The sequence below is a fragment of the Cnephaeus nilssonii genome, assembly GCF_951640355.1.
Source record: "Cnephaeus nilssonii genome assembly, chromosome: 19".
Lineage (NCBI taxonomy): Eukaryota > Metazoa > Chordata > Mammalia > Chiroptera > Vespertilionidae > Cnephaeus > Cnephaeus nilssonii.
The window spans coordinates 19,398,027-19,412,553 of NC_137090.1; the positions used below are offsets into that span (position 1 = coordinate 19,398,027).

The following is a 14,527-nucleotide window of genomic DNA, read 5'->3' on the forward strand; positions in this document are numbered from 1 at the left end:
ACACACACACACACACACACACACACACACCTGTGACATTTGCCCTTTCCTGGTATAACAGGTTGATTCAGCCCATGTTTCACAGAATTGGTGACAAGCAGTTTACCTGATTTTCATCTTCTACTTCCATGTTGTATTGGTCACCTGGCTGAACTTCTGTGACTTTCTCTCCAAGGAGGAAACCCAGACGAGTCATGAGTGTGTTTGCTGCCTCATCTACAGATGGAGGGGGACCAAGTTCCTGTTCAGCATCACCTGAAACAGGAAGACATTGAAACATGAACCTTACAAAATAAAATGGCTATTTCTACAACTATTACTACATTTAGCTTGGTTATTTCCTTTGTTTTCACATTGTAAATCCAAAATAACAGGGTCCCTGTCTAGAACCTGATTTTCCCACATTTACATATTATAACTGATATACTCTACTCAGATTATCCTCTATTTATTTACTTAAAATGACTTTGAGAGAATGTTTTTGTAACTTACTGAATAGAAAAGTTTCCTATTTCTTTGGCAGTTAGCCTTCCAATATAGTCCTCGTTTTGGGATCTAGTTCCTGGCCATAATCACCACCTTTATTAAGTTTTTTTTTTCTTTCTTTAGAGTTTGTGTAACTATTCTTAATTTTTAAATTAAATCAGTTCAAACTTACAAAAAAAGTTTCAAGATAATACAAAGAATATTTTTTCCTTAACCATTTGAAAGTACTGACATGAGGTCCCATCATCCCCAGATATTATGTATTTCCTATAAACAAAGACATTCTCTTACATAACTACAGTACCAGCAGAGAAATCAGGAAACTAACATTTTACATTATTATGATCTCACGCACAGACCCCATTTAAATTTTCACATTTGTCCCAGTAATGTCCTTTCTAGCAAAAGGATCCAACAATTTAGGATTAATCAATGCATTTAGTTCTCAGTTCTCTTTTATTTCTGGAACAGTTTCTCAGTCTTAACTTTCATGACCTTGACACTTTTGAAGATTATAGGCCAGTTGTTTTGCACAATGCCCCTCAATTTGAGTTTATCTTGTTACCTCATGATTTGACAAAAGTAGTGCTGTGCTAACTTTGATTGCTTGGTTATGGTAGTGTATGTCAGATTTCTCTACTCTAAAATTACTTTCTCTCTTTGTAGTGAATAAGTATTTTTCAGGGGGATACTTTGAGACTATGTAAATACTCCCTTCTTCAACAAACTCCCAAACTAAAAAAATTTTTGTGATAAACACATTTGTCATTTTAACTGTTTTTAAGTATAAAATTCAGTGGCATTAGGTTGTGCAACCTTTTCCACTGTCCATTTCCAGAACTTTTTAATCTTCCCCCAAAGAAACTCTGTACCCATTAAATAATAACTCCCAATTTCCCCCCTTACTAGTACCTAGTATCCTCTCTCCTACTTTCTGTCTCTGTGAATTTGCCTATTCTAGGTATCTCATATGAGTACAATCAAACAATATTAGTCCTTTTATGTCTAGCTTATTTCACTTTGTGTAATGTTTTCAAGATTTATTCATGTTTTAGCATGTATCAGAATTTCACTTTTTTATTTCACCCCTTTTTATGACTGAATAATATTCCATTGTGTGTATACAACATTTAGTTTACCTATTCATCTGATGTTGGACACTTGGGTTGTTTCAACATATACTATTTTATGAATAATGATAGTATAGACACTGTTGTGCAAGTATCAGTCTGAATCTCTCCTCAACAAATTTTGCCTCCTACTTTTAGCATCCATTAATTTTCTTGGTTGAATTAATTATCACCATGCTTGCCAAAGAGTGATTTTTCTAAATTAATTACTCTTTCTATGGTGTACTTTTTTTTATCCATCCATCCATCCATCCATCCATCCATCCATCCATCCATCCAAGCTCAAAGATTCCTATCTTATTCAATGAGTTATAATCTGTTACTACCATTAATTATTTTGTTGCTCAGATTGTCCCAGATTTGGCCAGGGAAAGCTCTTTCAATTTGGCCCCTGTAAACTTTTGTCATATCCCTGTCATTTTCTGAGCACTTCTCTGCTTTCTGGCACAAGATGTTCCAGGCTCATCTTGTACTCTCCCTGCCTGGAATGAGTCTTTTTTCCAAGAACCCTTGGTTCTTTTTAGTGAAGAAAGGTATATAGAATATCAGGTATGTTCAATGCTATTAGGATGTCATTGTCCTCCAAGTCCACTCAGTGGACTAAGTCATTATATTCATACACATACATACATATATGTATGCATACATAAACATACACATGTTTGTTTATACAACCCCTCCTAAAATTCACAGTGATGCTCTAATTCCAATTAAATACCATACAATTAATGGTAGTTTTTCTCCTTTCCAAAGCTGTAACTCTGTTCCCCAATAATGACAAATCTGGCTCTCATTAACCTTAGTTACCTCATCTAGTCCTCCTACATGTAACAAATTTCACTGTTGCTCATTGCCACCCTGCACACAGATGCTCTACTTATCCTGATTGGGTTCCTATCCTATGCCAGAGAGACCTGACTTACCACTTCTCCCACAGTCAGGTAATTTTTTTCAAAATTGGTATATATAATTAACATACCATAAACTATCACCTTGAAGTGTACAATTCAGTGCCTTTCAGTAAAGTTATCAACCATCACCACTCTATAATCCAAGAATATTTTCATCACTCCAAAAATAAACCCCTTTCAGGTTCATTTTTGCCCTGAAAATAGGACCCTTAAAATTCCTTATCTCTGGCATTCATTTTAATCCTCTGCTTCCAGACTGCTACATTCTTTCCATACAATTAGTTTTTAGAGTCTCTTTCTATTTAGGCTACTTTTCAGTAGTTACCAGCTATAGAAATTACTCTTTTCAAACCTTGTCCCTGAGGGATGCTGAACAAAGTCAGTATAAGGTTCTTCCTTGGCCTCACCATCGAGATAAATTTACTCCAAATAAAGAATGTATAGAAATCACATAAAAAGAAACCAGGGAACTAAAGATGATCTATTCTAAATGGGATGCAGAATGATTTACTTAAACTAAATACCTATTTACATTAACTTGATTCAATATCAACATTTTTTCAGGTTTTGTTTTACATTCAGATGCATTTGGTCTAACCATATAACAATTCACAGTAGCACAGATCCTACAGGACATTAAAATTTTTTTTAAAACCAGATATGTCCTTTCAGCTTAGTAAGCATTAGCTATAGTATCACAGTTTGATACCAAAATACAATAGCTTCTTAATTTTTAGAATATTTAGTATTACACATGAAACCATTCCAAATGGCAAGACATTGAGATGTACATTGTTATTATTCAGTTTAACATTTATCTTAACTTCTCTACTAAAGTCACAAGGTGGGGGTCAGAGGAAGGGACTATATGTACGTTGTTGTATACTATTATTTAACTCAAATGTTCCATCTGTGGAAAATCTATATAAAACTCACATCGACTTTATGTCAAAAGTAGAAAAACAGGCTCTATTTTCCCTTCCCTATTTCCTCTCCAAGAGGCAACAAAAATAGATTTTTCTGCCACAGACCAGAAATAAGAGAATTGGTAGGGTTATTTATTTATTTATTTTTAATTTCTTTATTGATTAAGGTGTCACATATTTGTCCTCATCTGGTAGGGTTATTTTTATGGTACAAATATTTAGATTTATATAGATTTTCTCCCAAGAATGATTAAAAGCTTCTTGTTTCTTGATAAAATAAAAAGGTAACTGCTCATTAACTACTCTTTTCCCTTTCTATAGATTAAACTAGTTAAGCTTTTCCAAGTTCTTCTTGGCATAGATTCCTGACTTCTGGATATTCTGGGGTTCCATTTCACTTTTTTCTAGAAAGTTATTCTGATAATTACCAAATTCTTTATATTTACATGTTAATACTAGTTATTATGAGAATAAAACATGGAGGAGATACAGTCATTGATTTTAAAAAGTTTATAATCTACTAGAGGCCCGTTGCACGAAGATTCGTGTAAGAATAGGCCTTCTTCCCCTGGCTTCGTTCCCGGCTGCCCAGGAGCCTGCAAGTCCTCGCTCCCGGCCAGAGCGCTGCTCCTGTAGCTCCCTCCACTCCCCGCCCTCCCCCTCATAGCAGGCACCCCGCCCCACGCCGCCACTCTGGGCCTGCATATGCAAATTAACCAGCCATCTTTGTTGGGTTACTTTGTATACTCACTCATGATTGGCTGATGGGTGTTGCAGAGGTATGGTCAATTTGCATATTTCTCTTTTATTAGTGTAGATGTGGAAAATATGACATACTATATGCTTCATTTATTTAATATATAGTGCAAGTCACCAAACATTTCACAAATATTAACTTAATCTTCATAACAACTTTCTGAAGTAGGTATTATTACCTTATTTTACAAATGAGAAAATTGAGGCACAGAGAAATTAAATTATCTACTCAAAGTCACACAACCTATAAATGGTTGTAGCCCAGGCTCCCCTACTGCAGAATCCATGCTCCCAACTAGTATGTTATACTGGCTCCCTCAATGGAAAGAATTATTACAATTAGTGAGAATGTTTATGTAAGACAAAAGAAAAATTAGTAAAGGGAAGTTTATTAATACAAAAAGCTCTGCTCATTAAAGACACTATTAAGATGGTTAAAAAGCAAGCCATAGAGTGGGAAAGATATCTTTAATTCATATACCTTAAAAAGAACTCATATCTAGAATGTATAGAGAATTTGTATAAATTATTAAGAAAAATAAAAACAATCCAATTGCTGGCCTGGTTGCCCCTTAAAAAGAACTCATATCTAGAATGTATAGAGAATCTGTGGGAAAAGAGTAAATTAATTACTCATTCTATGGTGTACTTTCTTTTATCCATCCATCCATCCAAACTCAAAGATTCCTATCTTATTCAATGAGTTATAATCTGTTACTACCATTAATTATTTTGGGGAAAGAATAAATTAATTCTTTATACAGGAATTTACAAGAGGATAGCCAAGTGACCAACAAGCATATATGGTAAAAAGCTATTCAACATTATTGGGATACTAGAGGCCTGGTGCATGAAATTCATGCATGGGGGGGGGAAAGGAAGGGGTCCCCTCAGCCCAGCCTGCACCCTCTCTAATCCGGGACCCCTTGGGGGAATGTCTGACTGCTCCCCTCTGCTGGCCTGGTCACCCCCAACTGCACCCCCCTGCTGGCCTGGTCACCCCTCATGGACCCCCCACCAGCCTGGTTGCCCCACGCAGCCTGCTGTTCAGTCGTTTGGTTGTCCCTCACTAACCCCCCTGCCAGCCTGGTACCCCACACAGCTTGCTTGTTCAGTCTCTTGGTCGTCCCTCACTAACACCCCTGCCGGCCTAGTCGCCCCACGCAGCCTGCTTGTTCAGTCGTTTGGTCGTCCCTCACTAACCCCCCTGCTGGCCTGGTCGTAGGCAGCCATCTTGTGAGGGCATGAAGGTTAATGTGCATATTACTTCTTTATTATATAGGATGATCATCAAAACCACACTGAAATACCACTACATATGTGCAGCACAGAATAGCACACAAAACAAAGAAAAAACAGCCACCTGACAATCTATATATATAAAAGTGTAATATGCAAATCGACCGAACGGCCGAACAGTGGAACAACCGTCTGGACGACCACACTATGACACGCACTGGCACCAGGCCAGCCAAGGCAGGTGTGGGTGGGGGTTGGGGTCGGCTGAAAAGCCCAGGTCCCAGGTGCCGGCAGCCGGAAGAAAGCTGGTGCCAACAGCCGGGGGAAGGAAAGCCTATCCTTGCATGCATTTTGTGCATTGGGCCTCTAGTCTATATATATAAAAGCCTAAATGACCATTACAACAAAACAACTGGTCGCTATGACGCACACTGAACACCTGGGGCAGGAGCTGCCCCCAGCCCGCAGGGCCTGATCACCCATGGGGCCTGCCAGCCAACCTCCTGGTTCCTCCCCCGGGCTGGGACAGGGAACCAGGGGTGGGTGGCGGCAGACATGGCCCCTTTCCCAGGGAGGCCAAGGGTGGCTCCCTCCTCAGGGCCAGTGGCCAACCTCCCGGGTCCCTCCCTCATTCCTCTTCCCGGCCAGCAGGCCCCGATCGCCTGATCAGGGCCTGCTGGCCAACCTCTTGGTCCCTCCCCAGGCCAGCAGGTCCTGATCGCCTAATCAGGGCCAGGCCCTAGGCTGGGACGGGAACCAGGGGTAGGTGGTGGTGGATGCGGGTGGCGAGGGAAGGAGGAAGGGGAGAGTTGGGGAGGTGGGGAGATAGGGAACCATACAGTGGCGGCGTGGGGGTGGCAAGGGAAGGAGGTGGGGAGGCGGGGAGGCAGGGAGGTTGGGAATCTGATTGGCCCTGATTGCCGGCCAGGCCTAGGGACTCCACCCGTGCATGAATTTCATGCATGGGCCTCTAGTATGGGATATAAGAGCACTTAAATACTGCTATGCTGGTGGGAATGTAAATTGGCAGCATCAAATTTGGAAACAATTTCAAGCTGAACATACTGAAAACCTTCTGACGCAGCATATCCACTACCAGATGTACACCAAAAGGAGAGGTATACATAGGGGTAGCAAAATATATGTAACAAACATTTGTAGAATTGTTCATAACAGCCAAAATTGTAGGCATACAATGAAATATGACAGCAATAAAAAAGAGAATCTTACAAACATACCATTGAACAAAAGAAGAGCGACAGAAGAGAATGCATACTAAATTATTACATATATGTAAAGTCTGGAAACTGGTAAAAGAAATAATTGATCATCACAATCAGAATAGTGGTTATGCTTGCAGGGAGTGGATAATGATGCAGAGGAAGTATGAGAAAGCTGAAGTGCTGGTAATGTTCTATATCTTGATTTAGGTAGTGATTATACGCTTGAGTTCACTTCATAAAATTTTACGGCTTGCATAAATTTACAATTTGTGTACCTTCCTGTATTTATATTTTCATTTTTAAAAATTATAGAAAAGGTATTAAGGACAGAAGACACTGGGTTTGAAAATGAAACAATATTCATCAATTTTTTTTTCTCTAAGAAAGAAGTCTAGAATTATGAAAAAAGAAATGTTATATGTATTTTAAAAATTAGTACAACATAATAAATTATTTGACCAGTCCTCTTATACCAGTTAACAACTTCAAGTGGAACAATGACATAAGGATAGAGAGAAGCCAATGTGTAAAGAAATATTTTGTAAGTTAAAGGAAGTGTTAGAGAGCAGAGAAGGAAACTAACTTGTCTTGGAAGAGTGGAGGGAAGAAAAGGAGGGAAGAGGGTTCTTGGAGAAGGCCACACTAAAAATTCTTGTAACGGAGGAGTTTTGATTTTTTTAACAGAAATTAGAGAAAGAGAGTAGAGGAAACAATTTCCAAATTCAAATTCTGTATCACATATTACTTTAACGCAAACACAAAACTCTAAGATCAAAACTGATTAAATGTAATATACTAGTTAATGTTTTAAAAGAGTGTTTTATTTCTGAAATAATATTGATAGTAGTATCCTATATAATAAAAGGCTACTATGCAAATAGACAGAATGGTGGAACAACTGGTCACTATGACACACCCTGATCACAAGGGGGCAGACACTCAATGCAGGAGCTGCCCCCTGGTGGTCAGTGGGAGCGCTGCTCAGCCAGAAGCTGGGCTCATGGGCTGGCGAGCGCAGTGACAGTGGCGGGAGCCTCTCCCACCTCTGCGGCAGCGCTAAGGATGTCCGACTGACGGCTTAGGCCCGTCAGTTGGACATCCCGGAAGGGCTCCCGGGCTGCAAGAGGGCATAGGCCGGGCTGAGGGACCCTCCCTAAGTGCACAAATTTCGTGCACTGGGCCTCTAGTTAGTAACAACAACAACAACAACAACAACTAATACTTATTGAGATATTACTATCTGGTACTTTTCTAAGTGTTTCATGTGTCTTAAATAATTTAATCTCTACAACATTTCTTATCTTACAGATAGTAAAAGTGAGGCACACAAAGATTTAAGTTCTTGACCACAGTTCCAGAATTAGGCAAGTAAGCAGAGTCAATATTAGTCCACGCTGGTTGGCTCCTGGAAAAATTACCTCATTATTTTGCCAAGAAATATATGATTATTGAGTATAAATTGTTTATATGGTTATTTTATTATTTTCATCTTTAATAGTATCCAGCAGAATTATCTGATGATAGACAATATAGGAAAGCATTCATTCAATAAATATTTACTGAGTACTTTCTGCGCCCAGCACTATGTTAGGTGTTACATAATACATTATGAACAACGGGGTGTGATCCCTATCTTGAGGAGCTTAAACTCTCATGGAGGAAATTAGTAAAAAAAAAATAATAAATTAATTAAATCATAGTAAATTAAACTCTGTGAGAACTGTGTAGGCAGGATATAAAATACTGTAAAAAAAAAAAAGCAAGTGCTGAATATTCAGAACACTTTTCTTTTTTTAAAATTGAATTAAGTTTATTAGAGTAACGTTGGTCAATACATTAAATGAGTTTCAAGTGTGCCTTTATTTTTCTTGATGACACCAATTCCCCTTTCAGAAATGGTTTATGCTTTCAACATTTGCAAAAACTACCTTCACTTAAAGTAAAGTAGCCAAACTGTGGAGGGATTAAACTATGATTAAATCTGTGCCAAAACATAAAAATAGACACATAGATCAATGGAAAAGAATAGAGAGCCCAGACTAAACCCACACATACATGGTCAATTAACTTATGACAGAGGCAAAAATTTACAGTCTCTTCAATAGATTAGACTACTATCTTATACCATGCACAAAAATTAACTCAAAATAAATTAAACACTTGAATGTAAGACCTGAAACCATAAAACTAAAAGAAACCATAGGCGGTAAGCTCCCTGACACTGGGTTTGGTGATGAATTTTTTTGGATCTGACTCCGAAGGCTAGGGAAACAAAAGCAAAATTAAATAAGTGGGACTACAGCAAATTAATTAGCTTCTGCACAAAGGAGGAAAATACATATATTTTCCCACCGACCAGCCGGTACATATAATATGCACTGGCAATTTAAAAATAAATGTTGACTCACGCATGCGCAATACATATAAAGCTCTCGCTGGCGCCAATCGCACGTGTGTGTTTCAATCTGTCATTGTCGATCGTGAATTTAGTTGTTTTTGTAGACGTTCTGAAGCTGAAAGAAAGTGGCGTTGTTGACAGGATATGTCTGAAGACCATTAATAAATCACAAAGACAAACTCTAGGCAGAGTAGGAATATTCCTATCTAAACCCGTTTTTGAACATGGTCAGTTATATGTTGCTTTCTCTTGAGTTCGAAGAGCGTGTGATGTTAAAGTTGTAAATATTTCAACACAAGGGATATTAGTCAAGCACTCTGAAAGTGTTTTTACTCTTAATGTGGTATACAGGGAGATATTAAAATAAGTTTAATCAATTTATCAGTCATTGTTTTTATCAATGTTGTTTTTATATCATGTTTTTGTTGTTTTTATAAAATTTCTGTTGTTATTATTTATTAATCAATTTATATATTATTTTCATATACATTTTACTAATTTTCTTTCATCTCTGACACATATTATAGAGAAAGGGCGAATAATGATATTAAAATACTAGAGGCCTGGTGCATGAAAATTCGTGCACTCAGGGGGGTCCCTCAGCCTGGCCTGTGCCCTCTTGTAGCCTGGGACCCCTCGGGGGATGTCCATCTACTGGCTTAGGCCCGCTCCCTGAGGGACTGGGCTTAAGCTGTCAGTCAGACATCCTTAGCACTGCTGAGGAGGTGGGAGAGGCTCCTGCCACCGCTGCTGCACTCACAGCCTTCAGCCCTGCTTGTGGCTAAGCGGAGCTCACCCTGTGGGAGCGTACTGACCACCAAGAGTCAGCTCCTGCATTGAGCGTCTGCCCCCTGGTGGTCAGTGCGCGTCATATCAACTGGTTGTTCCACAGTTAGGGCCAATTTGCATATTACCCTTTTATTATATAGGATTTCTTCTAATTAATTTCCTTTCAATGTGAATGAATCCGTGCACTGGGCCACTAGTCACAAAATAAAAAGACAAGCTTCTAAATAGGAGAAGATATTTGCAAATCATATATCTAATAAAGGGTTGATATTCAAAATACATAAAGAACTCATACAACTATAACAACAAAAAATAACCAATCCAATTTAAAAAATGGGCAGAAGATCCGAAGACATTTTTCAAAAGAAGATATACAGATGTTCACCAGGCACATGAAAAGATGCTCAATATCACCAATTAGCAGGGAAATGCAAATCAAAACCACAATGAGATATTACCTGTTACAATAGCTATCATCAAAAAGTCAAGAAATGACAAGTGTTGATGAGGATGTGGAGAAAAGGGAACCTCTATGTACTGTTGGTGGGAATATAAATTGCTACAGCCACTATGGAAAACAGTATGGAGGGTCCTCAAAAAATTAAAGATAGAATTATCATATGATCCAGCAATTCCACTTCTGGGTATTCATCCAAAGGAAACAAAAACAGTAATTCAAACAATATAATTTACAATAGCCAAGATATGGAAACAATCTAAGTGTCCATCAAAAAATGAATGGATAAAGATGTGGTGTACACATACACGCAATACTACTCAGCCACAAAGAGAATGAATTCTTGCCATTTGCATCAACATGGATGAACCTTGAGAGTATTATGCTAAGTTAAATAAGCCAGACAGAGAAAGACAAATATAGCATGATTTCACTTATATGTAGAATCTTAAAAAAGAAATAAAAAACCCCAAATATATACAGAGAACAGATTGGTGGTTGCCAGAGGGGAAGGGGGTTGATGAAAATGGGTGAAGGGGGTCAAGAGGTACAAATTTTCTTATATAAAATAAATAAGTCACAGGGTATATAATGTACAGCACAGGGACTATAGTCAATAATATTGTATTGCATATTTAAAAGTTGCTAAGAGAGTGAATCTTACACGTTCTCATCACGGAAAAAAACCTGTAAATTGTATGGTGACAGGTGATAACTAGACTTATTGTGGTGATCTTTCACATTGTATACAAATATCAAATTATTATGTTGTATATCTGAAAATATTATAAGTCAATTGTACTTCAATAAAAAGCTGTGCCAAGAAATAAATGTCTAATAGCTAAGGTATCCAAATCCCTAATCTGTACTCCATAATGGCAGGCTATGCAATCTAGTTTCACAGACTCTTTTAATTCTCAGAATTCTCTTACCATTTTCACATCGGGCTGTTTACATTTTTCTTTAGAATCTGTTAATTATAAACTGCTTGTTCTCATCTATATAAAATTGCTCAGAAATTTGTATCACATTTAATCAAATAAAGAAACCCATGCTTTCTGTCTAACAGTTACAAAACCTATGATTAGCTTGATTAGCTTGGTTCAATTGCCAAAGCAAACCTGGTTAATATTCATTTCTTAGTTCTTAAATGATTACCTAAATTTTTCCTTTCCTAATGAATGTTGGAAAATGGGTGACTGCTAAAAGCAGAAGATATTATTTGTCACAGCAAGTACTGAAGTCAGTGGGCTCTTCCACATCTTCCCCACTCCCCAAACTAAGCTCCTGATTGTGAGAATCACTGCCTACCAGTGATCAAGAATCAAAGCAACCAACCATCAGCTCAACTCTACTCACTGAGTGGCTGACTTTAAAGCATTCCTACCCTCTTCTTAGTTCCCTTGGGCAAACTTGAAGAAGAAGGGGTAGGAACAGATGAAACAATTGTTGAAACCAGGGTCTGGGTACATGGCAGGTTGTTTGGGTATGCTTAAAACTTTACACAACAAAAATTATTTTCTAGCTTGGCCATGTGACTTTACCTGGACCCTGGACTGTTATGAAAGAGGCTTGAAATGTGCATGTGAACTTGGGCTTATATTCTTGCGCTCAGGTGATTCACCAAAAGAAGTGCTTCTCTCCACCTGATGCTCCTTCAGCCTGAGGCCCAGAATGAACACAAACAGATCTGAGCCCAACTTGAACCCTAGAGCTGAACATGCAGCCAGAAACAGAGCTATGCCAATCAATATTTACAAATCCATAGGTAAGAAAAAAAGTTGCTTGTTTTTTGGTTGTAATGCATTTTAGGTTGATTTGTTACAAAGTATTATTGAGCACTTAATTTTTAGATAGTTAATTTGCCTCAAATACAACCACAACTTAAGTAGCAGACCACAATGAAATCCTGGTAGGTTTTTTCCTACCATGTATTTTCTGATCAGTATAATCACTGCCTTACCTTCATAGTCACTTATTTCTAGTTGTCACCTTACTCCAGATTCTTTTCTATTTCTTATTCATCTATTGATCTTCTCTTTTTAAAAATACAACTTACATAAATCATATTCTTATGAAGTATACAACTGAATAAATTTTGACAGATTTATACATCTGTGAAAACTGCCTTTAAAATCAAGACACAGAAAGAACATTTCTACCATCTCTGTAAGTTTCCTTGTGTTCCTTCAAAGTCACACCAAACCCTCTCTCAACCTCTACCCACAGGCACCCAGTGATCTGTTATCTTACAACATGTTTTAGTTTCTTCCTGGCTTTCTGAATATCTAAACTGAGGTTTAGTTTGGTTTTATTCCAATTTAGCAAGGAACTCATGCTTGTGGAAAATATATGTAAATAATAACATGGATAAGGTTCTTCGTAGTGATTCAGCAATGACATTCCAACAACAGCAGCTACCTTGCTTCTTGACAATAACAATAGCTAGTTTAGATTAAGGATGTAGGATGAGCAATCAGGAAGTAAAAGATGGGTCTCCATAAAAATTATTCTGCTTTACAAATCTGAAAAAGACAAAGCCTCTGACAGAATTCTTCTTCCAAAACTCAATGTAGAAAGAGAGAATTAGTGGATTTATTTTACTTTATCACACTAAAATTTGTGTGAACAAATGCAAAGCACAATATTCCACTGCCCGAGAAGTATAACAATACCTCAAATCATGAAAGTAACTCTTCTAACAATGTGCTACAGTGCCATTATATAGCTGATCTGTTCCTTTTAGAAAAAGAAAAGCTGGTGCCTAATACGTAACTATTGTGATTAACTAAAAAAAATGCATATTCATCTACAACAGTGGATGAAGCCCAGGGTTCTGCACCCTGAAAGTGAAATCCCCAAATTTTTCAATATTCAAAACTAATTTATAAAATCAATCGCTTTGCAGCCTTTTGGCTAAGATAAAATGTAGTATAAAATCAAACGTCTGATTAGGTTTGACCCAGGTTTTTGCCTATTGTATTTTTCTTTTGATATATAAATATGTCTTATCTGGGATCAGAGATTTATTATCCCGACATTTCAGAAGAGAGCTACTGATATCTTCCCTAGAACTAGAAATCGTTTTATTCTGCTGACCCCTAATACTGTAAATATGTAGCAGTTGTATTCATTGTGGTTTAACTTCAATTTTAAAAAGCAGTAATAAACAAAGGACCTAAAACCACACCTTCTAAGGTCCTTTACTAAAGCTCTGATCTGTATACTCAACTAAAGCTGTGAACATTTCTGACACAGCCCTATAGACTTACTGGAGAGTGAGTGTAAAGAATGTTGCCAGGCAACTCATCTAAGTTTGGAAGAATCTAAGCATTGATAATGACTCTGTCTCAGTTTGGCTCCCACACAAGAAGGGTTTTAGTGAACTCCCACATATATTTACAGGCCATTCATGAGAAGAGATATTTCTAAAAGTGTGTGTCCAGGAGTCCAAATCAGGAACCTATAATGTTTCTTTTCTAATTCAAGTTTAATGTCACAACTATTTTCTACACTGTCTAGAAATCTAATAGGCATTAGGCAAAATAGGCCACATGTAGAGGGCTAATGTTGAATGAACATTTTTTATTCATATCTTTAACATTCCTATTTGCACATGGCCAAAGCAACATTTCTTCAAGTATCCCAAATCATAAAAATCACTCTGAAAACTAATTATTACCACAATTATTTAAATTATTTTGAAAATTATCTTTAAAATTTTTTTCAATACTTACTCTCATTAATATCAATAGTCAAAAGGATGTTCAGTAAAAACTATGTTCTAATAAGGACAATATGCAATCAGTTGTGAAAGAGGTAATGGATGTTTTTATAAATGGTATACATACAAAATACTGCTCTGCTGGATGGGCCTGATCCAAAAACCTCCCTCTTTCAAAGCAGACACTTTGCATGCAGGCTTACCAGGGCAGTATGCATCCACATCCAGTTTCTGAGCTGAAGTGAGGGTTGGGGAGCCAAGCTCGGATTCTGGAATTCGTGGGCTCTCAACAAACTTTGCTTTCCTCAGAGGGGCTAAGGACAAAAAAAGAAACAGAGAGGGGGAGGGAAAAGGGGGTGGGGAGAAAGGAAGGAAGGAAGAAAGAAAGAAAAAGGAAAGAGAAACACAGGGAAAGAGAAGGGAAAGAGAAACATAGAGGGGTCATGAGTAAGGGGAACAGCAGGCAACAGATGGAAGCACTTAAATGA

General features: G+C 37.7%; 1 protein-coding gene across 7 annotated transcripts in view; it reads right to left on the reverse strand.

The window, feature by feature from the left end:
- Nucleotides 1-14,527, reverse strand: part of TANC2 (tetratricopeptide repeat, ankyrin repeat and coiled-coil containing 2) — a 281,058-nt gene that overhangs the window by 133,042 nt on the left and 133,489 nt on the right. For 4 of the 7 annotated variants that reach the window (XM_079798833.1, XM_079798832.1, XM_079798831.1 and 1 more), the window contains exon 5: nt 107-255. In XM_079798833.1, coding sequence (XP_079654959.1) covers nt 107-255 — 149 coding nt within the window. Of the gene's footprint in view, nt 1-106; nt 256-14,242; nt 14,354-14,527 lie in introns of all 7 variants that reach the window. The other 3 variants (XM_079798830.1, XM_079798827.1, XM_079798828.1) reach the window with 1 other exon arrangement.